This window comes from Melopsittacus undulatus, chromosome 1 (assembly GCF_012275295.1).
Source record: "Melopsittacus undulatus isolate bMelUnd1 chromosome 1, bMelUnd1.mat.Z, whole genome shotgun sequence".
NCBI lineage: Eukaryota > Metazoa > Chordata > Aves > Psittaciformes > Psittaculidae > Melopsittacus > Melopsittacus undulatus.
Genome location: NC_047527.1, coordinates 51,865,921 through 51,893,192, shown reverse-complemented (window position 1 = coordinate 51,893,192; position 27,272 = coordinate 51,865,921). Strand labels below are relative to the sequence as shown.

Here is a 27,272-nt window from a genome sequence, read left to right as displayed (position 1 = left end):
GCAGTTCTCTCCTGAGTCAGTACAGCCTAGCTTCTTCTGTGGCAAAGATGCAACACTTACAAGGTTTTTGTCAGTCCTCCCAGCTCCAACAAACAATACCAATTCCCATGCAGCCATGCACAAGAGCGGTGCCAGATTTCTCCATCACTCTCTGCTTCTGCAACAGCTCTCTCCTGTACCTCCCACTGGGAGGTTCTGCCCATGGCAACAGAAGGTTCCTTATTAATATGTAGCATATACCATAATTAGCAAGAAAAACACAAACAAACAAACAAACAAAAAACCCATCATAACTTACTCAAAGTCACAAGTATTGTTTCCTGACTTGAATTACTGGTATGCCATTGCCCACTGGATGGGCACAATAGAGGACAGGTAATTTGCTTTTTAAGTTGTGTAAGCCTCCCTCTTCCCAGATACCTACAATCCAAACAAGACAACTGTGCTGCTCCCACAGACAGGTGTAGAAAGGAGGCAGGCATCAAAAGTGGGAAGAAAAAGACATAAAGTAAACTCTTGCTACAAAGCAGCAGTAGGAAGAAGTCTGCTTTGCTGGAGTGGACTCACTGTAAGAAGAATAGATTGTGGACGGGGCAACTTTTGCCCAGCATAAGACCTCAAAATTTAAGTCCAGTCTCTACCAAGGTAGGTCCATCCTGACCACTACTGACATGAACCAGTTGTAGACTAGGGTGTAAGACAGATGGGCACATAGCTACTGAGTTCAGGACAAATTTTGTTAAAACTACAACTCCTTGATATGGAAGTGCCCTACCTCTCATGTACTCTCCCAGCATTAGCCACTTGTGTTTGGGGTTCAAAGGGCGTATTTACTAAAACAAATATTCTTAAACTTTATTTCTATCTCAGTTCATTAAGTAGATAAGGTCATCACATGGAGCATAGATGTAGAAACATTCAGAGACACTTGTGACCACCACACTCCCCAGCTACACCATACCTATAACTGTTGTAGCCCCCTGCTATTTACTGGAATCAACTTCCCTCCCAGCCTCGGGAAGCTGAAAAACAGCAGTAAAAGCTCAGTGGAGGTAGTTTTTGCGCCTAGTTATCTGATTATCATCAAATGAGGCACTATGTCTGCAATGTTTTCTTCAAAGCACCAAAGAGAATGTAAAAATTCAAAATGCTTCTATTTGAAGACATTAAATCCATACTCCATTCTCTAACTACAGGAATATTATAACAATACATTCAAGGATCAAGCACAGAAGTTCTCAAAAAATCAATTAACTGGCCACTTAATTATTGGTTTAAATCAGTACCTGAAGCTGAAAATTAAGCTGTTACACACAGTGACACCTGAAAGATATAAAGCATGGCAATGCTCTGTTTTCTGTTGTACTACCTCCAGTAAAAGACACTTGTACTTAATAGTGATGTGAAAGAACACTGACCCTTCTAATTTGCTCTTGCCATTTTCTATGGGAACTTGGCCTCTTATGCAAAAAGAGAACACAAAGCAAACCACATAGGAAAGCTACCAATGCTCAATTACCACTTCTCATCCTAAGAGGAAAAAAAAACCCAAAAAACCAAAACCCAAACTCAAATAAACCTCACAAATAAATAAAATCAATCAAGGCTAGACTAAGAAAATTACCAAGACTATTTAACAAAGATCAGGGTAGAAGGACACTGTACTTTTTAAGCACAGAGTCTAGAAATGGAGGAAAAGACAGCAAGTGGGCAGGAATGTAGATATAGAGGGTCTCAGCAACCTAGTCTGTCCTTTCCTCCTAATACATACCCATGTCAACCAGAAACAACATCTGCCTGGTCAACCTACAAACAAGATAATCAGCTTCCTGGATAACATCCACCTTTGCTTTTCCTGACAGAAAGCAAGACTGGGGGTGAGGTGGTGAAATCCTTTCCTGTAAAGGACTAGAGGTCTCAGGTTGGGCACACAGTAACTCACTTGCCTTTTTTAATACATAGAGATTGCTTTAGTCCCTCCCAGAACATCAGGTTAGGCCACTAAGATTTGTAAGATTGGTTCTGCTTTCTAACAAAGTATGAGCCTCAGTGACCTGCATTATTCTCTTCTATGGAAGCAGCAGCTTGATTTGGTCCAACCATTACATTCCTAGCCACACCTCTGACAAAGTATACAAAAAGCTCTGAAGTTCATCATTCCTGGTTTCCAAATTATTTCATCTGCAAATCTAAGCCAATGCAAGTTGTATTGGTTACCAAAAGGTAAATAAGTTAAACTGTGAGTTTCAACCTGACTGCCCACCTGTCAGCAGAAACTTAGTATGTAGTGCTCTTAAGCTTTTGCCTCAAGAGCAGCTACATCTGAATATGGGCTATTTTTCATAAAATGAACAAACAAAAACTCTCTCAAAAACCATTCACCTACCAAAATACTTTAATAAGCATGATAATCAATTTGGGAGCAACACAGAAATACAGGCTTCTACAGGCACACCTGAAGACAATTAGTTCTTGGCAATGTCCTGTGGCTGCTTTACTCAACAGTAACATAATAAATACACAGTGTGTAGGCTGAGAGAACCAATGCATATGAAACAATACAGAAGCCTCTTAATTTTTCTTTCTCAGAACAGACACCGTATTTTTATTAATATACTCTACAAAGTATATTACAAAATGCGATGTAGAAATAGAAAAAGCTCTTTAAAAATACAAGATGATATATCCTATTATTTTCATTTATTGCCCATGCATTTCAAATAGCATTAATCTACAACAATAAAATGCAAAGCCATTAAATACATACAGAGCCCTGATAGCTTCAGGTGTAAAATAAGAGTAGTTTCTCACAACAGATTAAAGTACTGTTGTGTATAAAGTGTGTAAATTAAAACTTGATACTACTGCAACTCTATCTCGTGTATACACCGGAAAATGTATGGAGTAGCTGTGAATATTTTCTCTTAAAGAAAATTAGTTATTATGGGTTCAATATTTTTGTATCAAAGGCGCAACAGTTCACAGCCATCTTCCACATCAACATAAAAATTTATTACAAGTGATGTCAAAATCCATTAAGTCCCTCTTTGTTTATTACCAATCTGCCGCTGGAGGCAATCAGCTCTGTCTCCAACCGGACTGCATTAGCAGGCTCATTCCAGTGCAAAGTCAGAATGGGGAACATGAACCACCTCTGAAAATAGTTTCAGTTGACCCAGATAGATTTGCACAGAAACAGATGAGGAGTGCTGTGAAATCTAGCAGCACAGGTGAGTGTTAAGGGGAGTATCCTCCATCTCTAGGTGGCTAGTGGGCATATTTGGAAATAAGAATCTAACTCCAGTGATCTGTTGAAATTTATCTACCTGAACTCTTACAGGAATATACATCTAACAGACTCATTATCCTGTTATATAACTGTGGCCATTTTAAAGCTTTAGCAAAAAAGTTCTCCATAGCTGAACCTCCACACACTATGTATACACAAGATCAGAGTAACCCTTCTATATTCCAAATCATGGCCTCACCTCAGCTAATACAGAATCTTAGTCCTTCCTTCCAGGTAACTGAGACCCTGTTTGAAAATCATCTACACTAAAAGTCACTCTGCTTTCCAAACTTATGATTCTGCTAATACTGTAGAAAGTAGCAAGAGAAATCAGTTGGAAGCCTCAGAGCTATGCAGCTCTGAAGATGTCAGTGAAACTTGCTCCCATCATTAAAGACAAGAGACAAAACCCAACTAGGATTCATCTTCCCAAAGCTCTGTGATCTAATTCTACACAAAAGGCTTAATAAGGTTTAGACTCATAATACAATTAGTAATTTAGCTCACAAATTAGACTATCTATTAACACTCCAGCAGAGACACCAGCCATACGAGGATTAAGAAGAAATCTTCTGCCCTCAATATGGTGTGAGAACTTGAATGCTTTAATAGACCACTTCAGCTTCTGCACAGAATATATATTGCATTGTATGCAATGATGTGAGCATGGCCTGCATCCTGCTTATATATTGAATTTTCACCAATAGGAACCACATTAATAATTTGCACAAAGTACAGTGGAAACTTTCAAACTCAAAGCACAATTTTCACTGGTAAAAGTATGCACTGATAGCACAGAATACACTATGCATGCACATTTATATGCATTAAAAGCACATAAAAACAAAGGCCAAAATACCATGGACAGATCATAGGTTAACCCAAGCTGTATTTCCAAAAACTATATATGTAACTACGTTTCTACAAAATGCTGATATTAGTGAGTTCATGCTGACTTTTGTTAACACCTGATTCACTTGCAATTACTGTGTCAACAGGAGCTTTCTGCAATTACTTTCACAGGACGCCCAAAAATGGTGTTATTCATCTTTAGGTTTTGAGTTTGTGTAAGTAATGCCAATAGTACTAATTCATTTCAGCTTGGAAAACAAACAAAAAAATCTTCATCAGTTTACTTCACACTCTAGTAAAACCCATTCACACTCAAATAATATTACAAATAATGTCCATCTGGTCTGAAATCTAGATCTGGCCAACAGCATCTCATTTTCCACTAGCAGCGACTGCTGTTCCTATCAAGCATTCAGTGTGAATGTACTCAGTGCAAAGACTTGAACTTCACTCACTTACTGTATTTACTAAATAAGCACATGCTTTGCTGCCATGTGTGTTAGTACATGCACAGGATCATTTTGATCTCATCTGTCCCAGGGAAAAAAAACAACAAAACAAACAAAAAAAAACCCAACCAAACAAACAAAAAAAGTGAAAAAAAACCAAACCACTTTATTACAAATAATACTGAGGCATTGAGGAATTGTATTCCTAAGCATCTGTCACAGTCCCCCCACCAGAGCCTCTGGGGCTCTCTCAAAATGCACAACATAGATCTCCAAACCATAGGGGCAACAGGGTGGCCCATGGCATGACAGGATACCCTAATGGGACCTACCATCCTCCAGTCTTCGCTGTCTTCTCACCTCAGTCACAGATGCCCAAAGGACTGAGATGACAGAGGAAGGCATAAATGATTTTCAATTTGTGGCACACAGCAATGAGGAACAGACATGAACAGGGAAAAGTAGGGGGAGAGAGCACAGGAAGTGGCAGTAAGCAATATGTTCTTAAAGGAGGCTTCATGGTTGCAGCTTTGCTAAATATGTATGTTATTTGCTGTAGGATAGCTGGTACTAAAAGTGCAATTGTAGATGGAACTGAGAGTAGGTAAGAACCCTCCCTCTTCTTCTGCACAGAATTCCACAGTACACAGCTCTGGCAGATTACTATAATTGGCCAATTCTTTCTTTTATTGCTAGACCACTGTGTAGAGTCAAAGCACTGAAATCATGTGAATGGGGCTGCTGGTGAATGCCAGTTTCAAGCATACAGATCTTTTTTTTTTTGTCAGTTCTGCTCCCAGAAGTCCAGAAACACACGTCAGCCAATTCTGGCATACAAGCCGGAATTAATTTTTCACTGCTGCAAACCTAGGACTCTGCAGCTTGCAAAGACTTTAACATAGCAAGTTCTGGAAAAGTGCAATTTCTCACTTAGAGTGAGTGAGTGAGTGGTTCACAAACTGTGGTTTGAAAAACTCCTGTGATCCACCCACTACAAGCATTGATTTGAAGCAAACAAGCTTGTCATATACTACTTCACTGAGGAGATTTACTGTGGGCCAATTCAGAAAGCTACAAGTTTATATTCATTTTGAAATTGAGATCTTCAAAAATATTGACAGTTTTCATTACAAAGTGTTGGAGTTTGTGCTACACATCAGAAAATGACTCAATTTCTGCAATGAATGCAGCAGAAGTGACAGGCAAGCAATAACTTTCAAAATACAAGCTTCCATGCTGCAGCCTAAACTGCAACCCATGTAACCAAAACCTCCAAAAGAAGTTCCTGATTTCTATTTCTGTTCATCACTGAATCATACAAGGTACCTTCCAAATAAAAATTCAGACATCCAAAGATTGTATCTGTTTTCTCTGTAGAAATCAGAGAAATAATTTCAAAAGCAGCAGACAATGCATGCACAATTTACGTTCCCTAATTCCCCTAGAAGTAACCTTGGCAATACACCTAGACCGAACTCAGACAGCCTTTACCTGAACTTCTCAGTCTGAACATATGCAATACCTAAGGCTTTACTCCCAATTTGAAAATCACTACCTGTACTTCTAGACTCTTAAGTCCACTGTATAACAAAGGAAGGTACAGGTGTATAAGGTTGAACTGCACTTTGATCAATAGATTTGCCAGTGAATCAACCCACAAGCACAACAGTATTTTTGTCTGTGGTTGAAAACAGAATAGAAGTAGCTGAGTAATATGATTCTTAAGGGGCTATTTCCACATCATTTCCCAGCATAGATAATCTGATGCTAGACAGTGAGCTACAACTTGAAGAACAGTTTAAGGCTTCTTATGTTCACACCTTTTTGTGGTTGTGTCAAGTTTTTCACGTGGGTAATATTTAACTCCCAATATTCAGGATGCAAAGAAGTACCAGATCCTAGTGGACAAACTGACCTTCTGTCAAGCAATTGTACATGTAAAAACGCAACACTGAAGTTTCTGCAAAGACTCGTTTGCAGAACTCAAGAAAACCCAAATCCATGTCTGCTGTTGCTGAATGACTGCTGCAGAAGCCAGGCTTTTATTTGTCAAGAGTATATTTCAACTTGTCTTGGGCTCCTGGCTCCTGCCCTAGGCAGTTTCAATGCATATTCAATCCAATGGGTGTGTGCTAGTCTCAAACACTCTTAGATAAATAAGTCAAAACCCAGTGTTTTCCAAACCCCTGAATGAAAATGCTAGGCTAATTCATATAAATTCCTTACTAGCCTAGATTTATGTAGGCAATTCTAAGAGCAATTCTTAAAGTAAACATAAATAAAACACACCTCATGGGCTTCATATGTGCTCTTCAATCCACGTGCTTTGCTGTCACTATAAACAGAGGGTGGTAATGCTGGGCAATATATAGGCTTCCATTTTCAATTTTCAACCTCTAACATTTTAACTAAATATTAACTTTAATTGTGTTTTGGTTTTGTTGGTTTCTCGTGACACTCACAGACCTATCCAAAAGGTTGCCTTCATACTTAGAAAGTTGCTTGCAAAGGTTTTCTTCCAAGCTAGGACCTAGTCAAGTTGACATCTTTCAGACACAGTAAAGAGGACATCAACTGCAGTGTCTTAAAATTATCATTGGGACAACAATTTACCTTACATAACTGAGAAATTACTTCAGTAACAGCTGTCTCTGCAGAAGTTAAAAAGAAAAACAGCTTAAGTGATGTGTTATGTAAAGTGCTTATGTTAAAGTGTTGAATGCAGCGCTTTGTAAAATAATCTTCATCTACTCTGCAGAATTCAGAAAAGGTAACATTAAAGGAAAAAATGCTATAGCAATTCTCAGTCATTAGCCTAAGAGCTACCCCACCGAGAAGTATGGTTCCTGAAAATGTCCACATTGTCTCTATCTCCTAAACATGTGACATTATTTAAGCACATTGCTAAGGTTTGAGGGAAAACTGAAGTTACAGGTGGTGACAAATGGCTGCTGTAGATTTTCTCTAAATACACTGGGGTATTGGAACTGCCGCCTTCCTTTTTTTCTTTTTATATGAAAGTTTGGCAGATTTCTCAACCAGGGGGGGAAAAGAGGGGGGGGGAGGGGGAATAATAATTAAAACAACCTTACTGATCAAAACTAAACAAAAATCCACAGAAAGAACAGAAAAGCCTGGCTATGAAAATCCTCACCCATAACACAATCAAATGCCAGAGCACATACTTAAATCCTGGTCTCCCACACCTCTGTAGGAGTTCTGATCGCTAAGCAACTGACTATTACAACTGGAGTTAAAATATATATCTGCCTTTTTCATGCTGTGCACCGGTGATATGATTCATGTTAGGCTATGTCATCCCAACGTGAAACCAGAAAAATCACCAGGCTCAGAAAGTTCCACGGAGAGAAAATAATTTCCTGGTTAAGATTATATGACACATCTTTAAACAATTAAGTAAGAGATCTTACGCTATCAAAACAGTAACTACTTCCCAAAATTGTAGTCATCAGAACTCTGTTGATCCTGAATTATACTGGTTGACATAAACATCACAGTAATTACAACAGATTATATATAGTCCCATACAGATATGCAAACAGTGTCAACTTTGAAACAAATATATTTCCTCATAAGTTTCTACCAAGCCTGTGAACATACTCTGAACAGGCTGTTGAGTTCTTAGGAATCACTGGACTTCTCACAGCAATTTTATTTACTGGAAGGATGGAAAAGGAAATAAGTAATAATGGAATTTTTATTTTCAAAGAAAAACAAAACAAATAAATATACTAACCACATAAGAAGAAAGAGCAACTGTTAAAAAAAATACAGAGAAAACTGTTACCTCTGCTCTGGGGCCTAACACAGTTCATTGAGATAGCAATTGACTTTCATGTTTGTTTTCAACTTCTACCTGAACTGTTTGTTAAAACAGTAAAAAGCCACGAACCTGAGAACAGCAGAAGTGAGACAAACAAGAGTTTCTGTGCAGGTAGAGGACAACATGAATTCCTTTAGGAAGATCATAGCTCATTCTTGAGATATACAACCTGGTAATATCCCTTTTTCAAACCTGGAGATCCTTATTCTCTACAGAAGCTATGTACACTTGGTAACCAAAACTTTAAAATGTGTGTGTAGATAACAATTTCTTGATCATAAATTATTGTTACAACTATAAAATAATTACTAAACATCAGCCCTCAAAATAAGGAATTGTTTGACCTTAGAGGGAGAAGAAGAGAAGGAAAAAAACCAAACCAACCCAAAACCAAAAAAACAAAATAACTCCACTGTAACTACCACTGCTGCAAGTACATCACCAACAATGCAAAAGCCTGCTAAAGGGTAACAATTCATCAGCTTTTTCAGACAAAGACATACAAATTAATGCATAGATTACAAGCATATACACAAATACAGAAATACACATCATGGATGGAAATTATTTACTCAGGCTAGCCTATATTCACTATGAAAATAAATGTGAAAAGCCCCTCTATTCATTTACCTATAAGAACAACTCCATTATGATAACCCCAGGACAGTAGAGGTCCACTATCTATTCACCTGAAAGTGCACAGACACTGCTGTAATATCCTCTTCAATCTTACGTTAGAATTTTCCAGCACAAGTAAACAGTTCTGTTACCTAATCAGCCTACCTTTACCCACTACAGAATTAAAACAAAAGGCCACAGACAAAAGTATTCTATCTAGTATATTACTTTCAAAAATAGAATCTAAACAATATTTGATTTTAGAGTTAAGGACAAAAGTGGCAATAGGATTCAAGGTAATAAAGCATGATCTTTCTAAAAACTTCCCCAAAATAATCGTGCCATAAACCTCAAAGAACAAAACAAACTCCAAACAACCCTGCTCTAATACAGCCATAAGATGCTCTATTTCCTTTTCCTAGAAGATGAAAAGCTAAAGTGATGAAAGAGGCAATTAGCTGTTATTCCAGAGCAAAACCACATTTCTCGTGATTAACAGAACAGTGGTGTAAGAGATATTTATAAAAGCTGAACACTGAAGATAAAAAAATAAAAAGGGGGGTGGGGGTGGGGGGGGTTGGGTAGGGAATAGCCAAGGCAACCTAAAGCCTACTGCAACCGAAACTTATTGCCCTCTAAATCAGGGCAGATTACACATTGGTGGAGCAAGGGGGGAGGGTAGCAAATACACTCATAAACAAAATGTTGGTTTTATACCATTCCACAGAAAGAAAACCCCTAAAGATTCATTAACATCATTACAGCTAATCATATGTGTAAAGATAATCGACTACTGTTACATAACACTGCCAGAAGACTTGTTCAAGCCTTGAACATATTATTTAAGACAAACATGTTCAAAATTAAGATGACAAAAATATGTGAATAATTACAAATTAATTTCTGTTTTCCAGATGTAATTTAGCTACCTTTAGGACTTCAGATGTTTTTTCTTTTCTAGAACATCTTCTCTTTCAGTAAGTTTCATCTCTTGCGCTCTTCCAGAAAATGTTATACTTTCCTTCCCACCTTTCCTCCTCAAACACCTTAATTCTCAACTGGTTTCAGTACTCCTTCCTGCCAGTCCTGCTGTGGTTTTGCCTGAACAAATGTGGTCATTACATTGTTTCCTACCCTTGCTCCTCAGGTGGCAAAGGGTCAGTTGTGGAGTCAGACACTTCTGGCCAAGACACTTCTTTACTATTCTCTGCAGCTACTGAACATTAACATGTGTTAGAGGCATAAATACACCTTTATTTTTTACTATTATTACACTCAGAAACTACTATTATTACACTCAGTCACCATAATTTATGACTAAATGTCTTTCCTTCATTTTTAAAGAGTATGTGGGGACATACCCTCTGTACCTTCTTGTAACCCTAATGGAAGTTATATGGCTTAAAAACCAACACACCACCATTCAAAAAGTAGGACAGAACTCCACTGACATCAACATCATTTCTGAAAATAAGTCTTTTGCATAGAACAGAAAGCTTGGTAGGTTGGGAGAAGAGATATATACTCCACACAACACTTAAGCTTTTCCTTAAGACAAGAATCAGTCAAGACGGTTAAGATATATTAGATCTCCATAACAATAAAGCTTGCATTTAAAACCACTAGGAAACTACTGACAATTTCTTTGTAATTTCATGTATTTTACTATGTACTTTTATTATATTATTCATTCATCCTTCTGTCATATACTAACAATTATACTCAAAGTAGCCTTTTTATAAGTAATTAAGAATTCACTTGTATTATAATCAAACTCGTGCAAGCAAGACACCAATGGATTAAAACTCTCTAGGTCAAAAAATCCATCAAATATTTTCACACCTACCCAGCTCCAGATATGCCTACGTTCTCATAAAGCCCAGTTTACAGCTCTTCCTCGTTCTGTGCTTTAAAAAGTGGATTTAGAGATGCAGCTACACCTAGTGATCAGCAGCAGATCACAGCAGGCAAAACTCAGACACTACCAAAATCAGAAAGGAGTATTTATTCACTCCACTATATTCATATAAAGTGAAAATAACATTTCTTTTATGTCTCCTCCTTTCACCCCCCCCTCCAAATATACAACCATATGCTCCAAATTGGTTTGGGTTTTTTAAAATGCTTTTTAATACATTGATAACATTACACATTGAAATAGAAATGCAGATCTAGAAGTCATCAGCAATATCAAATGAAATAAAGAGAACTCTCTCAATTTTTCCTAAAGAAACTGAGCTAATAATTCAGCTGCATTCACATATCAACAAAGAATTTATTCCCTGGAAAATTTTCAGAACTACTTTATACAACAGTTGTAAATGTGAGCTGAAAGGTTCATAAATGCATGTCATTTTATGGGAAACATCTTTAAAACTTAGTGATGTAGCTACCTCACGTAAGTTTCTGACAGTTATACTAATGAGCTTTAAACACAAGAGAGATCCCTCTCAAACAGCATTTCTTTCAGCATAGAGTTGCAATATGTGAAATGCAGGATCAGTTCACAGGTCCTGACCTCACAACATCACCAGACTTTGCCCTGTCAAGTCTACACCTATTATCTTCCCCCAGCTGAATCTAATGATGCGAACTGAACCGTCTCAGCAATAATGTGTAAAACTGACCTGGCCACTGGCAACTAGGTTGCTTGAGACATTTGGTGACCATTTCAGTGCATGAATACGCACACATGAAAAATAAATGATCTCCACATTTCTTCAGGTCAGACTCAAATGACATTAGTGAGATGGAGTTCAGAAGCTTACTCGCTCTATCCTAACATGTTCTGTGATTTGCCTGAGGATTTCCTCTCTCTAGCTGTCAATCCAGCAACTCCTTAGAGCACTAAATACATTATTTTTTCGTAAATTATATGCTTCCATATTGTTTCAGGACACTGTGATTTGTTTCCTTTGCAGATTCTGACAAACATTACATCGAGAGACCACATAAACATCACAGGATTTTTATCTCTCCCTGTATTATTACATCCTTATAATATTTTGTATGATTTATTTTTAACTTCTGATAAGGATTCATCACTAACTTTTGCAACCAGAACAAGACCAGAATAGCTAAATAAAAAAATAAACCCAATCCACATACCCACTACACAGTTTTTTTTTGACAAACTGTGCCACTTCCAAAGCCCAGACCTATTTTTTCCTGAAACATTCTAAAGTACATCCCAGTTTACAGAGAAAAACAAACTTTAGTTCCTCTGTTTCTGCCAAAGGTTGGGGTTTTTGTTGGTTTTTTTTTGTTTGTTTGTTTGGGTTGTTGGGTTGTTTTTTTTTTAAAGGGCAAAATTTAGAAGCAAATTCTTCAACATGCTTCCATTAATTTGCTAGACTATTTTAAAGATGAATACCTTTATGTGTAAAACACAAATCAAGTAATTCACCTATTCACCTAACAGCTGTAACAGCAGCAGCAAAAATCTCTGACAGAGGGAAGTTTGGTTGAAGAATCTTCCCCCACAGCTCTCACCATTTAGTGAGGCCAAGTCCACACTATGAACTTTAACTGGAAGAGTTCTGTTGATGAGCTAACTGTGTCAGCCACTAATAAAGCTGCATTTTCAGTAGCATATGTTACTTTCCTTAGGAAGTGCAGGAATACAGACTTGATGGATGGGTGGAGAGGAAGGCAAGCAGGTGGAGTTAGCAATGCAAGCAACAGCAGAACTTATTAAAATGAGATATAATCACACTTGGAGCTATTTGCTGGTAGAGTGATCAGAATATCTATTCAAGACTTCCAAACATAGATCCTAAATAATCTGAGAAATCTCTTTAAGCATGGTCAATTATAAGAGAAACTTTTTATTTTCTATACATTGCTCCAATTGCCAGAAGTTTCATTTCAGCTGGGATAGGAGCTACAAAGACATAATCTATATTCTTTTCATCCTCCCTCTCTACAATCACCAAGCATCAACTTCATCACAGTAAGTTTCAACTTCAGCACATCAAACTTCTTCCTTACTTCTGTTTTTGGAAAAATGCAATTCTTGTTTGAGAGCACCCATTCCCAGAAATGAAACAGATTACTATAAGGCACAACACCCATCCAGAATGCAATTTTTTTGTATTTCTAATCAATAAAATAGCTTGAGGACTACTATTCTCTATGTAAGGCCTTTACTAGTCACTATGAAAAGTAATTTTCAATTTTGTGCAGCACTTTTCCTCCTATTGTTCTAACAACTGCCACTAGTACTGATGCAAAGTTCATACTGAATGGCCTCTGACAAGCACTTTCAGTCAATCAGTCCACCCATCCAGATCACTCTCTCAATAGCCCTCCCTTGGTCAGATTCAGGTCATAAACAAGAAGCACCAATTTCGGTATTCAGCTGTGCAAATTTGCATCTGTCTGCACACAATACCTAATATAAAACTCCATTTCCAAGTTCTATTACACATCTCCTTGCCTTCGATTTCAGCTCCTCAGTTTGCTGTTTAATAGAAATATTCTCATCCAGACCCTTTATTTTATATAAGGCCTGATAATTTAAGCTTACAGTGCCCCTTCTAACTTTCCACATCTCTGTGTTTGACCTAAATCTCTTACAGGAGTAGATTGCTTTCCCTAGCTTGAATAATCTAGCAAGAAGACGGAAGAAGAAACACTATGGAATCAGGTGGCATTACGTATGACAGGAATGCCATGCTTCAGGAACTTTCATAATATTAGCATTTAGTCTTCACATGGGACCACTTAATAATATTTATGTTAAAATTATAAACAAAAGCAGCTAAATCAGGTGTGCTACGGTTTCTCAGAAAAAAAGCTAAAAAAACAACCACATAAAAAAATACCACCCAAACCTGCTCTCACAGAAAGATTCATCTACTTTTAAGATAAGCAGCATTGTCCATTTAAGATACTGTTTTCAGTAGCACCTTATGAATTGAAATTCTTGAGACCATTTGCTTCTTGAACTGATGAATCCAGAATTTAAAATTCTCTAGTTAGGGACTCAGAAAAATCTCATTGTTATTAACTGTTAAGCTGCTTTCAAAAGATTACTCGAAAGCTTCCAGGCCTTAAAAAGCCAAGATCTGATCTTTCAGTAAGATTATTTTCTAAATAAGAAACTTAAATGAAACAATAGCTGAATGCAAAGTTAGAACCAAGCTCTGTAAAAAAAAAAAATCAGTCATTTCAGAAAAGGGTAAAAATAAAAATGGAAGTAGAAATGCCAGAGATTACTTAGCTCACCACTGCTATTCTTTGCTAAGAACAAGTACCAAGCTAGTTTTGTTTCTTTTTCCTTTGTTTTTAAACTTTTTATACATTAGTCATATAACCCATCTGCAACAAGGGATAGCTATTACAAAAGACAGTTACCCAACTCAAGGACAGATTTTTCTGTAATTTAATTTCTATGACACTGATACATCAAGCTTTTAACAAAAGCAACAGCAATTTTTTCCCCCAAGCAAAAATAACTCCCAGGCACACACTTCAAATGGTAAAGTACAAAAACGGAAATTTCATCAGTTTTGTTCTGACCCTAGTTTAGTATCAGCATATCACATGCACAAGTCATTTAAATACCCAGAAGAGTTGCCCCAGCTTATCTTTAAACAAGAAGTAAAGACAGTTCATGCAGGTCAGCAATGAGTTATGGATTTATCTTAATAAAGCAAGAGCTTTCACTGAAGTCTGGACGCTAGACTTACAATATTAATGAGTTATAGGGCTAACATGCATGAGTTCAGTTCCATAATTCACTACAGAGCATAGTTTCTTCCTAACATGACTGTTTGGAAAAGATTTCATCATTGTTATATATCACCACGGTACAAAACATTTTTCTGCTCAGGGATCTTCTGTCTCATCTGCAGTAAAAATGCTGGAGAGAAATTAGGGGAAATGCAGCTACGTATAAAAAAGGTCCCTGGAACGTAACACATACCCAGAAATGTTTATTTTTTAAAGCAAGTTTTAAAACAGACCACCAATTCCTAGCCATGAAACTTGATGTAGCTACAGTGTTGCACAGAAGCAACATATAATATACAAAACCATAAACTGTTCTGCAGCGTGAACAAGGACAGTCAAACGTATTGCTTCCCACCACCAGATCAAAGCACACTTCGCATGAACCGAAGACCAGATGTCTTCAATTTAACGTGCTTTTCAGTTGCACTAACTTCATGTTAGGAACAAAACAAACAAACAAAAATCTGAAGTTACTCTTCGCAGTGAAGGACACACAACCATTTCACAATCCCAGTTTCTGTCTAAAATTATGGGTTTCTTCAACATATAAATAGGGCAGAGGTGCAGGCAGAGGACTCGAGACCAAGATAACCATCTGCAGGTCTAGAACTTCAGGGACCAGACAAAACGCTGTTGATGGAGCACTTTGCCGGGCTCCTCGTTGGACAATCCTGACACCCCGCAGAGGCGGGCAGCTTCTACCCTGCCCTCAGAGGTGACGATCCTGGGGGGGCTGCAGAACACGAGGGGCCAGGGCTTTACCTCCGCTCTGCCGGCGTTCCACAGCCGTAAGTGGGGGCAGCGCGAAAGAAGGGGAGCTCCGGGAGAGAGCGCGGGGAGGCCGGCGGGGTCGGGCGGGCGGTGGAGCACCCGCCGGGCAGCATCCCAAGTTCCCGTTCCCCTGTCGTCAGCCCCGCGGCTGGGCGGCGGCTCACCTCGCCCCTCCGCCTCCCGAGCTGGGACACCGGGAAACTTTCGGGAAGTCGGCGGCCGGGGTGAGCCCGAGTCCCGCCCGTCCCTCTCCAGCCCTGCCCTGGAGCTGCCCGAGCCCCGCCGGCCTCTCTCCTGCCTTCTTAACGCCCTTGCCCTTAGCCCGCAGGGGCATCCCGGCACCACCGCCGCCTCCTCCGGCCACTTTTCCCCCCCGCTATGTACGCAGCGGTTCCGAAGTGTCAGCCCCGGCACGAGATAGGGAGGGGAAATTAAAAATAAATAAATAAATAAATAAAAATCAAATAAAACCCCAAAGCAAAACCCAACCAGCTCCGAAAGAGCAGCGCTTCCCCCCTCGCACCTCTGCTGCCCCCGCCCGCGGCAGCGCTGCCGAGCCCCGGGGCAGGCGAGACGGCTTCTTACCTGTGAACGTCTGCGCTCCCGCTGCCAGTAAAAGTCCGGCCAAAGTAACCAGGCAAGTTCCAACTTTCCCCATATTTCCACCCCTTCCTGCTCGGGATCCAGCAAAGTGCCAAAGTGTTTGCCAAAGTAGGAGGCGCCCCTCTCGCCCCCCTCCAGGCAGCGGTGCAGGCGGGGAGGGGGCAGCCGGACTCCCCCACTCTGTACCCCGGGAGTTGTATTCCCCTTCTCGCCCTCTATTCGCTTTTAAGGGCGGGGAAGAGGGGTGCAAGGGGCCGGAGGCTGCCCGCTTTCCTCCGACCGCACCGCTGCCCTCACCCCAGGGGCCGCTCGCCTCCCCCGGTGCCCGGGGAGGGGGGGCACCGTTAATCCCGGAGTCTCCTCTCCCGGCGCCGCCGTTAGTCCCGGTTTAGCTCGGCTCCCTGACTGACTCGCGGTCCCCCCCGGCAGGCAGGCAGGCTAAAGGGAGAGCGGGAAGTCACGCCCAGCCGCCGGCTCCGCCGCTCTCTCCCGCTAGAGGGCGAGGCTCGCAGCGGCGGGGCGCCGCGGGCGGGATCGCGGTTAGGGCCGTCGCCTGTGGAGGCGAAGTGCCCAAGGCTCCCTCCCGCCCCCTTCGCTGCCCCGGGAGTGGCTTTGTGTGCAGAAGAGGTGGCTCCGTGCCTGGCAGGACGAGGTCGAAAGTTCCTGGGTAGCGGGGGGAGAGAAGAACCGGGGGGAGGAGGGGGGAAGAGGGAGAAAGAACAATAATGAAATAAAATCTCAACCCAGCGACTCGGTAACTTTGCCATGGGCCGGCCCCGGCGAGAGCCGCAGGCGCTGAAGTTGGGGCCGTGGTATCTACCTGTCCCGGCCCTGAGGGAACGGCTGCCGCCGCCGCGGGGCAGCGACCCCGCTCTCCCCGCCCCACCGCTCTGGCGCTGTGCCGGGGCAACGGGACAAGGGGAGGATGGATCAGTGAGAGACGGAGAACTAGCTGGCTCCTCATAACCGTTTTGTTTTGTTTTTACAGGCTGCCTAGAGTCTGTCGGGAGAACTAGTTCGAGGCCACTACTCAGCCTTCCGCAGAAATCACCAGCATAAAAGCCCAGCCCTCGCAGCGAAACGCTGATGCTGAAAGGAAATTGAGATGTAAATGGGTTTCTCCGGGCTGGCGGCGAGCGGCACTACGTTGTAAATAAATTGCTTCCAATTCGTGTGCCGCTAATAAAACTTAAGCCGCTTGCGCAGCCCCCCGTCCTAGCCGCTCCGCAGCGCTTTGGGGCGGCTGGGAAGGGCGGGAGGTGGGAAGGAACCTCTGGAGATCGTCCAGCCCGTCCCCCTGCTCAAAGCAGAGGCGCAGCTTTTAGCCCTGTGAGTGAAGAATGACGTCATAAGTTGGCAGGGTTAGGTAGTAAATGATGGAAGTAAAATCGCGTTAAAATGGCAGTTACCTTTCGTTATTTGCACTCTGAGACTTCTGGCATTTATCTCTACATCACGAATGAAATACAGCTGCTTGACAATCTTTTCCGCTTTGGGGCTTTGTCTCCTTGTGTCCAAGGCACTGCAGGGATGTGTTTGTTGGGGTTAAACCAGTTTCTAAATTGGTCTTCTAAAGGTGGACATATTTTTGTTGGCTATCGCTTTCAGTGCAAGCTTTCTTTCAAGAGCACGTGTGGCCAAAATTAATGCCTATTTATTATTCCCCGTGGGTTACAAATAAAGAGGTAAAACCAAGATTCTAGATAATTAGGGGTCTGAGCTGGCAAAAACAAATGGGAGAGCTCAAGTACTAGATTCTCCTTTTTTTCACCAGCACAGGTCTTCTGTTTTCTATGCTACTCATATACAGTTAGCTGGCTTCATTTCCATTTCGGTTGAAGTCTTAACTCTACCCATCCCCCACATGGTAGTGCAAGTTACAACATATTGATGATTTGTGCATATTTTGCATTAGTTTTACGTATAATGCACCATCCTCAAACCTAGGCACGCAGCTGTATCATTTCTAGTGGTCGCCCAGCCAGTGCTGTTGTCAGGACACTGCTCTATTATGTTTTCGCTAATGCGTTTGTTATGTGATGCAATCTTCACGAAGGGACGTGAACTTTGAGATGTGTGGGGTAAGGCAGCTACCTCAGAAGATAACGCAAGGGGGCAGAATAGCATTAATTGTTGTGTTCCCTGACGTCAGACTTCCTTTGAACTGTGAGCATCCTTTTCGTTTATTACTTGCCTGAAACTTCCCAGTCTTCTCACCGAAAAAAAAAGTTACCTTGATCCCCCAAAGCCTTGGTAACCTAGGGGTGTCTTGCAATAAGAATTCTCATTTTTTTTACAATTTCTCCTGGTTGCATAATTTATGTAAATTTTATGTTCTTTAAAAGCTGCAGTTATGGCTTCTAAACTTATAGGATATAGCTCGTCTTGAAAGTGTTACCTTTGTAACTATAAAACTGTTACAAACCCTCAAGAAGTCTCATAAGTAATTTAAGGCACATTTAACTGTAAAATGTGTGTTCTAGTAGATCTGTCACTAAAAATCCAGTGATGGACAGTTAAAACCAATTCTTAGTCTAACAATGACTTTTGTCTAGGTTCACAATGTCCAGACACACGTAAAATTTTATCTCTGGTCAGGCAATGTCAATCCTAACAGTGTGGTAAGGTATCATGTTCAGACCTAAAACCATAACTTTCAACCCCATATTTGTTACAAGGAATAAAAACTCCATGTCTATAGCCACAGCAATCTAGCATTAGCTTAGTGAAGATGGAATCGAAAGTCACCAAGTTCTGTGGGTTACGGAAGAGTATCTAAGACTGGTCACAGTTATAGTAGGAGTAAGGCTGAAGTGCTTGACTTTCAGAGATGTAACCATTCTGCTTTAATTACAGTAAATCTAAGAAACAGTTAAGCTCCAGGGAATAGCTAAACCAGTGAGAACAATAGAAAACACAGGTCATGCATGGCTGATCAGGAATTGTTAGCTCTGTTTTTCTGTGGTTTAGTACTGGAGCATGTATGAAAAGAGTCCAGAAACACTACACAAAAAAAAAAACTAGAGCATCAAGAAAATACAAGAGAAAAACCATGGGTTCGCTCGTGGTGTGATTCCAAAAATGCCTTCAAGAGAGTTCATTAAGAGCTAAACTGTGTCTGGAACGGGGATTGGGATCATCAAAAAAAAAAAAAAAAAAAAAAAAAGGAAGAAAATTACTTTGCTGATTGTTTCTTACTGACAAACAGATACTTTGCATCTTTTCTTGAACAAGTTCACCTCAAAGAAATAGGTGTTTACATTCCCTACTTACACTTCAGCTTAGGAACATAGAAGATCACAGGTATCACAAATAGAATTACTCCTGCTTGAAAGGAGTCAAAAGAATGAGTAAAGCATACGGAATACAGAGAAAAAATCATCTGGACATTGCTGTATCTCCTAGATTTTAATGTACGTCAATAGGAAAAGCACACAACCAGTCTTCATTGGAAAGTTTTTGGTTTATTTTTTAAATACGGGATTTGTGTATATTCCACTGGGGGAAAATGAAACAACCTAGCGATAAACTACCAATAATTACATAGTTTATTACACAAATGTCACTGGCTCAGCTGCCTTCTCCCTGCTGATCATTCCTTGCAGATCTGTTTCCGACATTCCAGATCTCTGAGCTACTTCTAAAAAATAATTTTTAAAAATTCCAAACTGAGAAAGAACTGTGTTAATGGTTGGAGAGGTGTGAGGTGCAAATACTTACCATAATGTGGAAACAGAAGTACTTGACCAATGTCAAGGAAAAGTTCTTAGGATATGCATACATATATGCGAAACAATTACATATATATTGTTTATCTATTTAGCTGTTGCCTTTCCTGCAAGGTACTAATGATATTCACAGTGCTATTCATTCTATATTACTGGCACAAGAACAAGTAAACATATCTCAAATTCTGTAAGACATCAAGGCCATCCTGCATAATCCGTAGCATGAAGTCACCTTTCCTATAATGATATGAAGTAGGAACACGCTCTTGCTCGTGTTACAGCACAAATAGAAAAGTGAGTAGTCAAACATCCTGCCTTTTTTTGACCTGTGACAATGCTGATTAAGTGGCCAAGAATGCAGGCTACACAGCTGTAACCTGATCTTTTGGATCCGTAGCAGATAACATCACTCACAGCTCGAAGCTATTTTTTGCACTATAAAGTAGTTGGACAAGAATCATTTTCAGTAGCCCACTCCATCTTGTTATAAATCTCAGACAGACAAGCTTCATGAATCTTTCAATGACACTACTGTTTACATATGAAAAAGTAATTCTCTTCACAGGACAGGGGCACATTTTCTTAGTTAAGTACAGCTAATAAGCAAAAATAAGATATTCTTTCTCAGAAGGAATACAGACAATTATTTCAATTCTGTTTTGATTGAAACTACTCTGCTACAGTGAAACTGCAGAGTAAATCATTGGCCAGGAGGACCATGCAGGAGAAATCCCACTATCTCTGTAGACTGAGGGGGAATATGCCAAATATAAAAGGTTTTGGGCTTCTTATTCGTTTGTTACTCTTTCTGCTTAAACACAGAGCAACATCATCTTCTTTGCCAATGTTCACTTATCACTTAGCTTTATCTTCTCACTCAGATTTTTATTTATATTCTGCTCCTTTCACTGCTGATTTTTTGTCGAAAGCTTTAAAAATAAAAAAGTGGTTATGTATGAACCAGGATTTATTGATTGTATTATACTCAATTATATTCTATTTCATAATGTTTAATATATCTGTATCTTTAGCTGCTGTAAAGGCTTCATTTGTTAGTGAAGAGCTATTTCAGTGATAAATGTAGTGTTCTGAATAAATCTAGTGTTTATTCAAAAGTCAGGTGTGCCCCTTTTTTATTTTTGAAGGGTAAAGTGAGGACATAATAGTGTTCTTAAAAGATCACATCCATCACATACCCCGTCTTCGCCTGCCTCCGAGGAACAACAGAGAACTCCTTGGAATCTAAGGTCAATATGAACCAGCTGCAAAAGTTGCAGCATACAAAATGTTCCATCTTCAGTGGAGGCTCATCATCTTTCCTGCTTATTGCTGCTGGGGCTTGCTGGCACTGGAATTGATCCCTGATTATTCATTTGGCACTGAGATGTGCTAATCACAAATGTGGCTGCTCCTTATCAGATATAGTCATGTGTAATATGACTGCCTGCTTCTTTCTCTTTTTTTTTTTTTTTTTTTTTTTTTGGTACTAATGATTTGTGCAAGCAATGTTAATGATCTATTTTGTACCAAGGACACCTTGCCTTATTCACTTGCTCACACTGAAGCTCGGTGGTATTAAAACCCAAAGTCCTCTTTGTTTCCAACTGTTAAAAAATAACATTTTTTATGATACCTGAGGAAATTCTACATGTCCACTCTTGGCCTTTATATGAAACCATAGACAGGACTTGAGAGAGAAAACACATCTAGATCTGTGGAAAGAAATTATTTAAAAGACCAGAGAGAAGCAATCTTTAATGAGCAATTGCTGAAATGGAGGTGAGAGGTCTGAAACAGCCAAGGAATCAGTGGGGGACCTTTAGGATCTGAAAGTCAGGGAAAGAGCAAAGAGCAACAAGTGTCATTGTAGCAAGATGGTTACTGCTAGTTCAAGCCCAAGAACAAATAGCTACATTGTGGAATAGTATCTATTTTATAATGTCACACTTTGCTATAATAAGGTGGATAAGATAGAGGTTTGCCCAGGCAGGTAGAAGCTTGTAAACTTGCAAAAAAAATTAACTCTATATGCAATGCTGTCCCTTGTGCTGGAAGCAAAGAGCAAACTTGGAGGGGGGTTTTGATCGTTAATCAACATAGTCTCCTACCCACATGTGATTTGTACAGACAAGGAAGAACATGAACCTCATTCTGGTTGTGTTTGATGCATTTTGATGTCTGCAAGCCAAATAGAGTCTTGTCTTCTGATTATTGGCATCTTATTAGAAATCTGTTGTGTTTAACAATCTACAAGGACTTAAAATCATTGTGACTTTTAACCCTAAGAAACACTTAATCACTGTATAATATACATGAGAAGCAGGGCTCTTCAAAGTTGAACTTCCTGTCAGGGAACAGAAGGGGTCAGCTGGTCCTTAATGGATGGGGAACCCAGGAGCTGAGAGCAGTAACACCTCCCAGCAGGAGAGGGGCTGAGGATCTAATCCACCAGCCCCAGCAAGCTAAGTAGGGCAGGCTGAGAGAGCACGGCCAGATTCAACCAAGACTCCAGATCATCAGGCAAGTTCATGTTGACGAGGCAGGTCTGAGATGAAGGCAGGAAGATAATCTAGAAGTCAGAATTAGGATCATGCTTGGTGATCACCAAGCAGGTCCACACTGACAAAACAGGTGTAAGATCAAGTCCAGAAGTCAATCCAATGGCCAGGGTCTGAGTAAACAGGGTTTGTGACCAGACACATGGAGACCAGTGTTCCTACAGCATAGCACCAGTAGACACTAAAAGCCCCAGCATGATCTGAAATGGGATTCCTGGGAAGACTAGCAGAGACTAGCTCCAGGTGAAGCTGATCAGGGACATTGAGACTTGTTACTGCATTCAGAGCCATCTCACTTTCTACCTTTGCATCTTCAAATATATTACATGGCTTTCACTATTTTTTCTAGCTCCTCGTATTTCCCATACTTTTCCAGCTTTCCCATGCAATGAAAATTTTACACTTTGTAAAGAAAAGTATCTTCACTATTCTTTTACTGCTTGTTCCTAGCTTCTCCCAGGAAGTATATGTCCTTAGCTGTGTCTCTATCAACATTACGAGGAGGTACATATAGGAGAGGAGAGCAAGATGGTTCACATACATAATACTGTTAGACAAACACCTACTTATGCCAACTGAGAGCAGTATAACCTTCAGATTTGTCTGTGGCTGAATAAGATTGGTCAGGAGCAGAAAGAAACAGAAACACAGGATTGATCAAATGCAAATACTTGCAAATATTCATATATTCAGTCTTCAAAGTCTGTACAAATACAGACTGTAATATCATCTTTGTCACTCGTTGCTTTGATCTTGTCACTCATCTGGGTTAACATCCTTTCCTATTACAAATTTAGGCTTAATTTCATTGTCTTCAAAGTTCTGTACTGCTCTACCTCTCCTTACTCATTTGAACTTCAAGTTGCCATTCTTTCTATTCAGTGCTTTTATAATCAACTGTGTCAAAGAGTGAGACCAGAAGAATCGAAATTTTGGAGATAAGCAGTGTGAAGTTAGCTAACTTCTCAGTCTTTCAAGACAGAATTATTGTTCCAAAACAAATTAACACTTACTACATAATAGAAGAAACACACACTGAATTATGCCAGCAGAGCTATAGCATTATATTTTTTTTTTTTTTGCTAAAAATTAGTCCATCCCTCTCCATAGATAAACCCATTTCTAAAGTGTGTTTTTCTGCAGGCTCCCATCAAATGGAATATATCCTTTAGTAGCAATCTCTAGAAATACTTGACAAAAGTTTGGTTTTTACATATAAGGCAGAGGATGGAAGCAAACAACTGGAATAGAAACATCTGATGCCATCAGTGCTAGCACTGACTGATCACGTCTGTGAGAGCCCTTCTGATGGTATCTCCAGTTAGGAGAACTGACATCTTGGAGTGATTCCACCAAAACTGAACCCAAAAGCCAACCGAAAAAATGAAAAGAAACAAAAACCAGCCGAAAAGCCGTCTTCAATATGAGGCTAGTTTTCTTTCTGCCTGTTGACTTCCCTTGAGCTTGTTCACTCACATATATTTTTCTTATTTTTCTTCAATAATTCTGAATTAGCATCAGATAATGGTAGCTGTGCCTTGGCATAAGATTAAGTTTTTACAAAAGTTCATTTACAGCTAATTAGGAGTTTGTGAAACAGAAGTGAAATATGCAGCCTCTTTGTTTCTCTTCATGGGTCTTAAAAACAGTTGTGGATGGTTAGAATTAGAGTTTCTTCTGCCTCTTCATTACTGACTCCTATTTAGCAATGTAGCATTCATGTCAACAGCACCTCTAGACAACTTCCTACTATTACTTCAATGCAATTGTCATATGAGATTCATGAAATGTTATAAAATTGGATCCAATTGGCACATGAAGTGAAGATTTTTTTCCTACAGTTGTAGTTGAGGAAAGGAAATGTATTTTTTATCTTGTCTTTCAACAGAAAACAAAAAAAGGGAAGTATTTTTTCCATGAAGTCTACTTTAACAGCAATTTATACTGTTGCAAACCACTGCGATACCATCTCATCAGGGGCAATTCTGAGCCCACAGTAGTCAGTGATGCAGAATCCATCAGAGGCAGCATATGAACATAGATGTAAGTGCAACCTCTCACACCACCACCTGTGCTGACTGCAGGTTTTTACCTTAATATGTTAAAAACTTGTTGATAAGTAAATGATATGTTCTACTGATGACAAGTCTAAATTATGCAGTTTGTGTTAGTCATTTGTAGAATTTATTTTATATTTGTGTACTTGGAAGTTTTGGGTTTGTTTAAAATGGTAGTAATGGGTCAAGGGAAGTACTACAAAGTTGAAATGTTCACACATAAAATTGACTTCTCTTTAGTATTTTTTCTGATTATTTTTTATATTTCTGCTTTTTTAAAAAAGGGGAGGAATATATTTCAACATATTTATGATTGAATTTTTGTTGCTGTTCACTTGTGCAGAATGATGAGGAGGCGTGAAAGTTAAATGTGCTTCATACCATCATTTTTTCCTCTTGATTGCTTTCATACCAACAGCAGATGTCCACTGAAGGGACAAAAATATTTCCCTTTAGCAAGTCATCCTACTGAAAATAATGGGAGCTTATTTAAATAGTGTGGCCCAGAGAAGGCAAAGAGGGGAACAAGCACAGAAGAGAATAAGAGCAGAAATGTACTTAATCAATAATGACTTTTTTGCATACAGTGAAATATTTTAGCAAGCTACACATAATAAAATTAGTAGGAATTCAACTACCCATTGATATATCAAAGGCATCAGGAATGATAACTTGAAATTCTTTGTGACCATGAATGCTATTGATTCTCCTGCTTCGTGTGCTATTGTGCTAAAAAATCAATTATTTAATAATTGATTTTATACTGCTAAATTATTTTGTTAAGCCTAAATTAAGAATTATTATACAAATGTATGTGCTAAAACATAAGGCTGAAATGGATTCCTCTCACGAATTTAAATAACCATTCTAATGAGACAAGAATGATTACCAAAATAAAAGCATGATAAATAAAAGTCAGTAAGGCATCGTACATGTGGCGAATCATTACATACTACTTTGCTTTTCAAAATGAGTGCTGATCCTGCTGTTGCTTGTTGTGCAGAACTTAGATTAAAGTTAATGGGGATTCTATGCACAGGAAAGCTTCAGTGTGGTAGAATTGTTTTTGTTAGACTCACATCAGTATTAATGGGAATTACAGGTGTGTTTGGGGGTGAAACCATTACCCATATAAAACAAAAAAAAAAAAAAAGTCTATTCACCATCAAAGGGTGGCAGACAAAGGGCTACATAGTAGTATTGGTTAAAGTTCTCAGAAAGGTGAATCTATGAGGCAAACAGTACAATGTTGCTTACCTTTCTCCTGTGCAGTGATCAGATGTGAGCATTGCTAAGGAAAATTTTCTTCTGTTGAAGAACTGACCATTGATTGTCTGAAGCTATAAACTAACGATATATCGTTTCCAGAAAGACAGATGCTAAATCGGGGGCAATAAGTTTTCATTACAAAACTTCATTTTTATTACAGTACAAACAAAATATATTAAAAGAATACTACTAAAATCAAGCACTAGGAAGTTTTAAAACACCTAGATTGGAACATTTCTATAACATCACAGTTACCTCTGCCAGATTCGAAGGTTCAGGTGCAAACAGTTTCAGAATATAATTGAATGAATTATGTACGATAACTTTTGTGGTCACAAGCACTGCAGGTATGAGTTAAAAGTTTCCTAGACTAGAATTTCTTCCATTTAAGCACCAAACACTTTGGAATAATCCATAGCATAAATGGAAGTAAGTACTTCTATCTCTGAAATGCCTCAAAACCAGGGATACACAGCTTATGGAACAGAATAACTGGGGAAAACTGAAAAGGAGAAATCAAAATATTTTTGCTTTTTCATAATCACACTAGTAGAAGAACAAGCCTGTGCCTGATTTTTCTGCCTTAACACTTTCACCAATAGTACTGTTCCTGTTTGGTCATGTCCTGTCTCCAGTGAAATCAATAGTAAAAACACAGCTCCCTCATCACTTAACACTGGATTTCGGGATGCTAAGCTTTCTTACGTAGGCATAAGTTCATATTTTTGCATGCAAGCTTGAAAATACAAGGGAATAGCACTGAAATTTACACTGGCCTTCTGCTTGGTAGAAAGAGGATTGAGGAGAAGGGATAGAAAAGCACAGCAGTGGAGACTGCCTTGGACCACTGTTTCACAGATAAAGCTGGTTGGAAGCATCCTGGGCTTAAATGCAAGTGATCACAAGGCAGACTCACAAGGCAAATGTCAGGTGACCCCAGACTCATTCTGCTGCTGCTTTAAGCAGAAAACAATTTTGTAAAATGTGATTTCCAGCAATGGCCAGGGTCAAAGTTGAAGTATGGATGTTAGCTAGTATGTATGCTAGTACCTTCCTATCTCTGTACCTTCTTATCTCTGCTTTTTCCTGTCTTGCTTCTTCCTCAGAGTTGTGAAGCTGAACCTCTGGATACTGTGCTATGGTCTATTCTGGATGGTTTGAAATTCGAAACCTCAGAAATATATTCACTGGGTCTTGTTTTCCATCCTTCATCAACATCCATGAGGATCTGAAGAAGAGGTCCACTGAAAGAGTTTTTCTCTTATTCATTTGTATCTGATAGAAAGCAATATATAGCTAAAGGCATGCCCCTAACCAGTCTGACAAAGAGTAGGTCCTCTGTATGGCAGGACTGGGCTACTGGTGGCTCTGTGTAATGATACAAGGACAGATTGTGTAAACCTTGACCTAAGGAGGATGTCTGGGGAAACTTGGATCAACATGGAGTGGAAGGTATTCCTACAGCTGCAGCAGAGTGGATTTGTGGTAATGTGGATTA

At 39.5% G+C, this 27,272-nt stretch overlaps 1 protein-coding gene across 5 annotated transcripts in view; it reads right to left on the bottom strand.

Annotated features, from left to right (window-relative positions):
• The window catches only part of PTPRM (protein tyrosine phosphatase receptor type M), a 475,841-nt gene extending 459,292 nt beyond the window's left edge, over nt 1-16,549 (bottom strand). For all 5 annotated transcript variants that reach the window (XM_013130096.3, XM_031052840.2, XM_031052841.2 and 2 more), the window contains exon 1: nt 16,145-16,549. In XM_013130096.3, the coding sequence (XP_012985550.2) occupies nt 16,145-16,217 (73 nt within the window). In that variant the 5' untranslated portion in view covers nt 16,218-16,549. The remainder of the gene's footprint in view (nt 1-16,144) is intronic.
• Nucleotides 16,550-27,272: the final 10,723 nt, after the last annotated feature.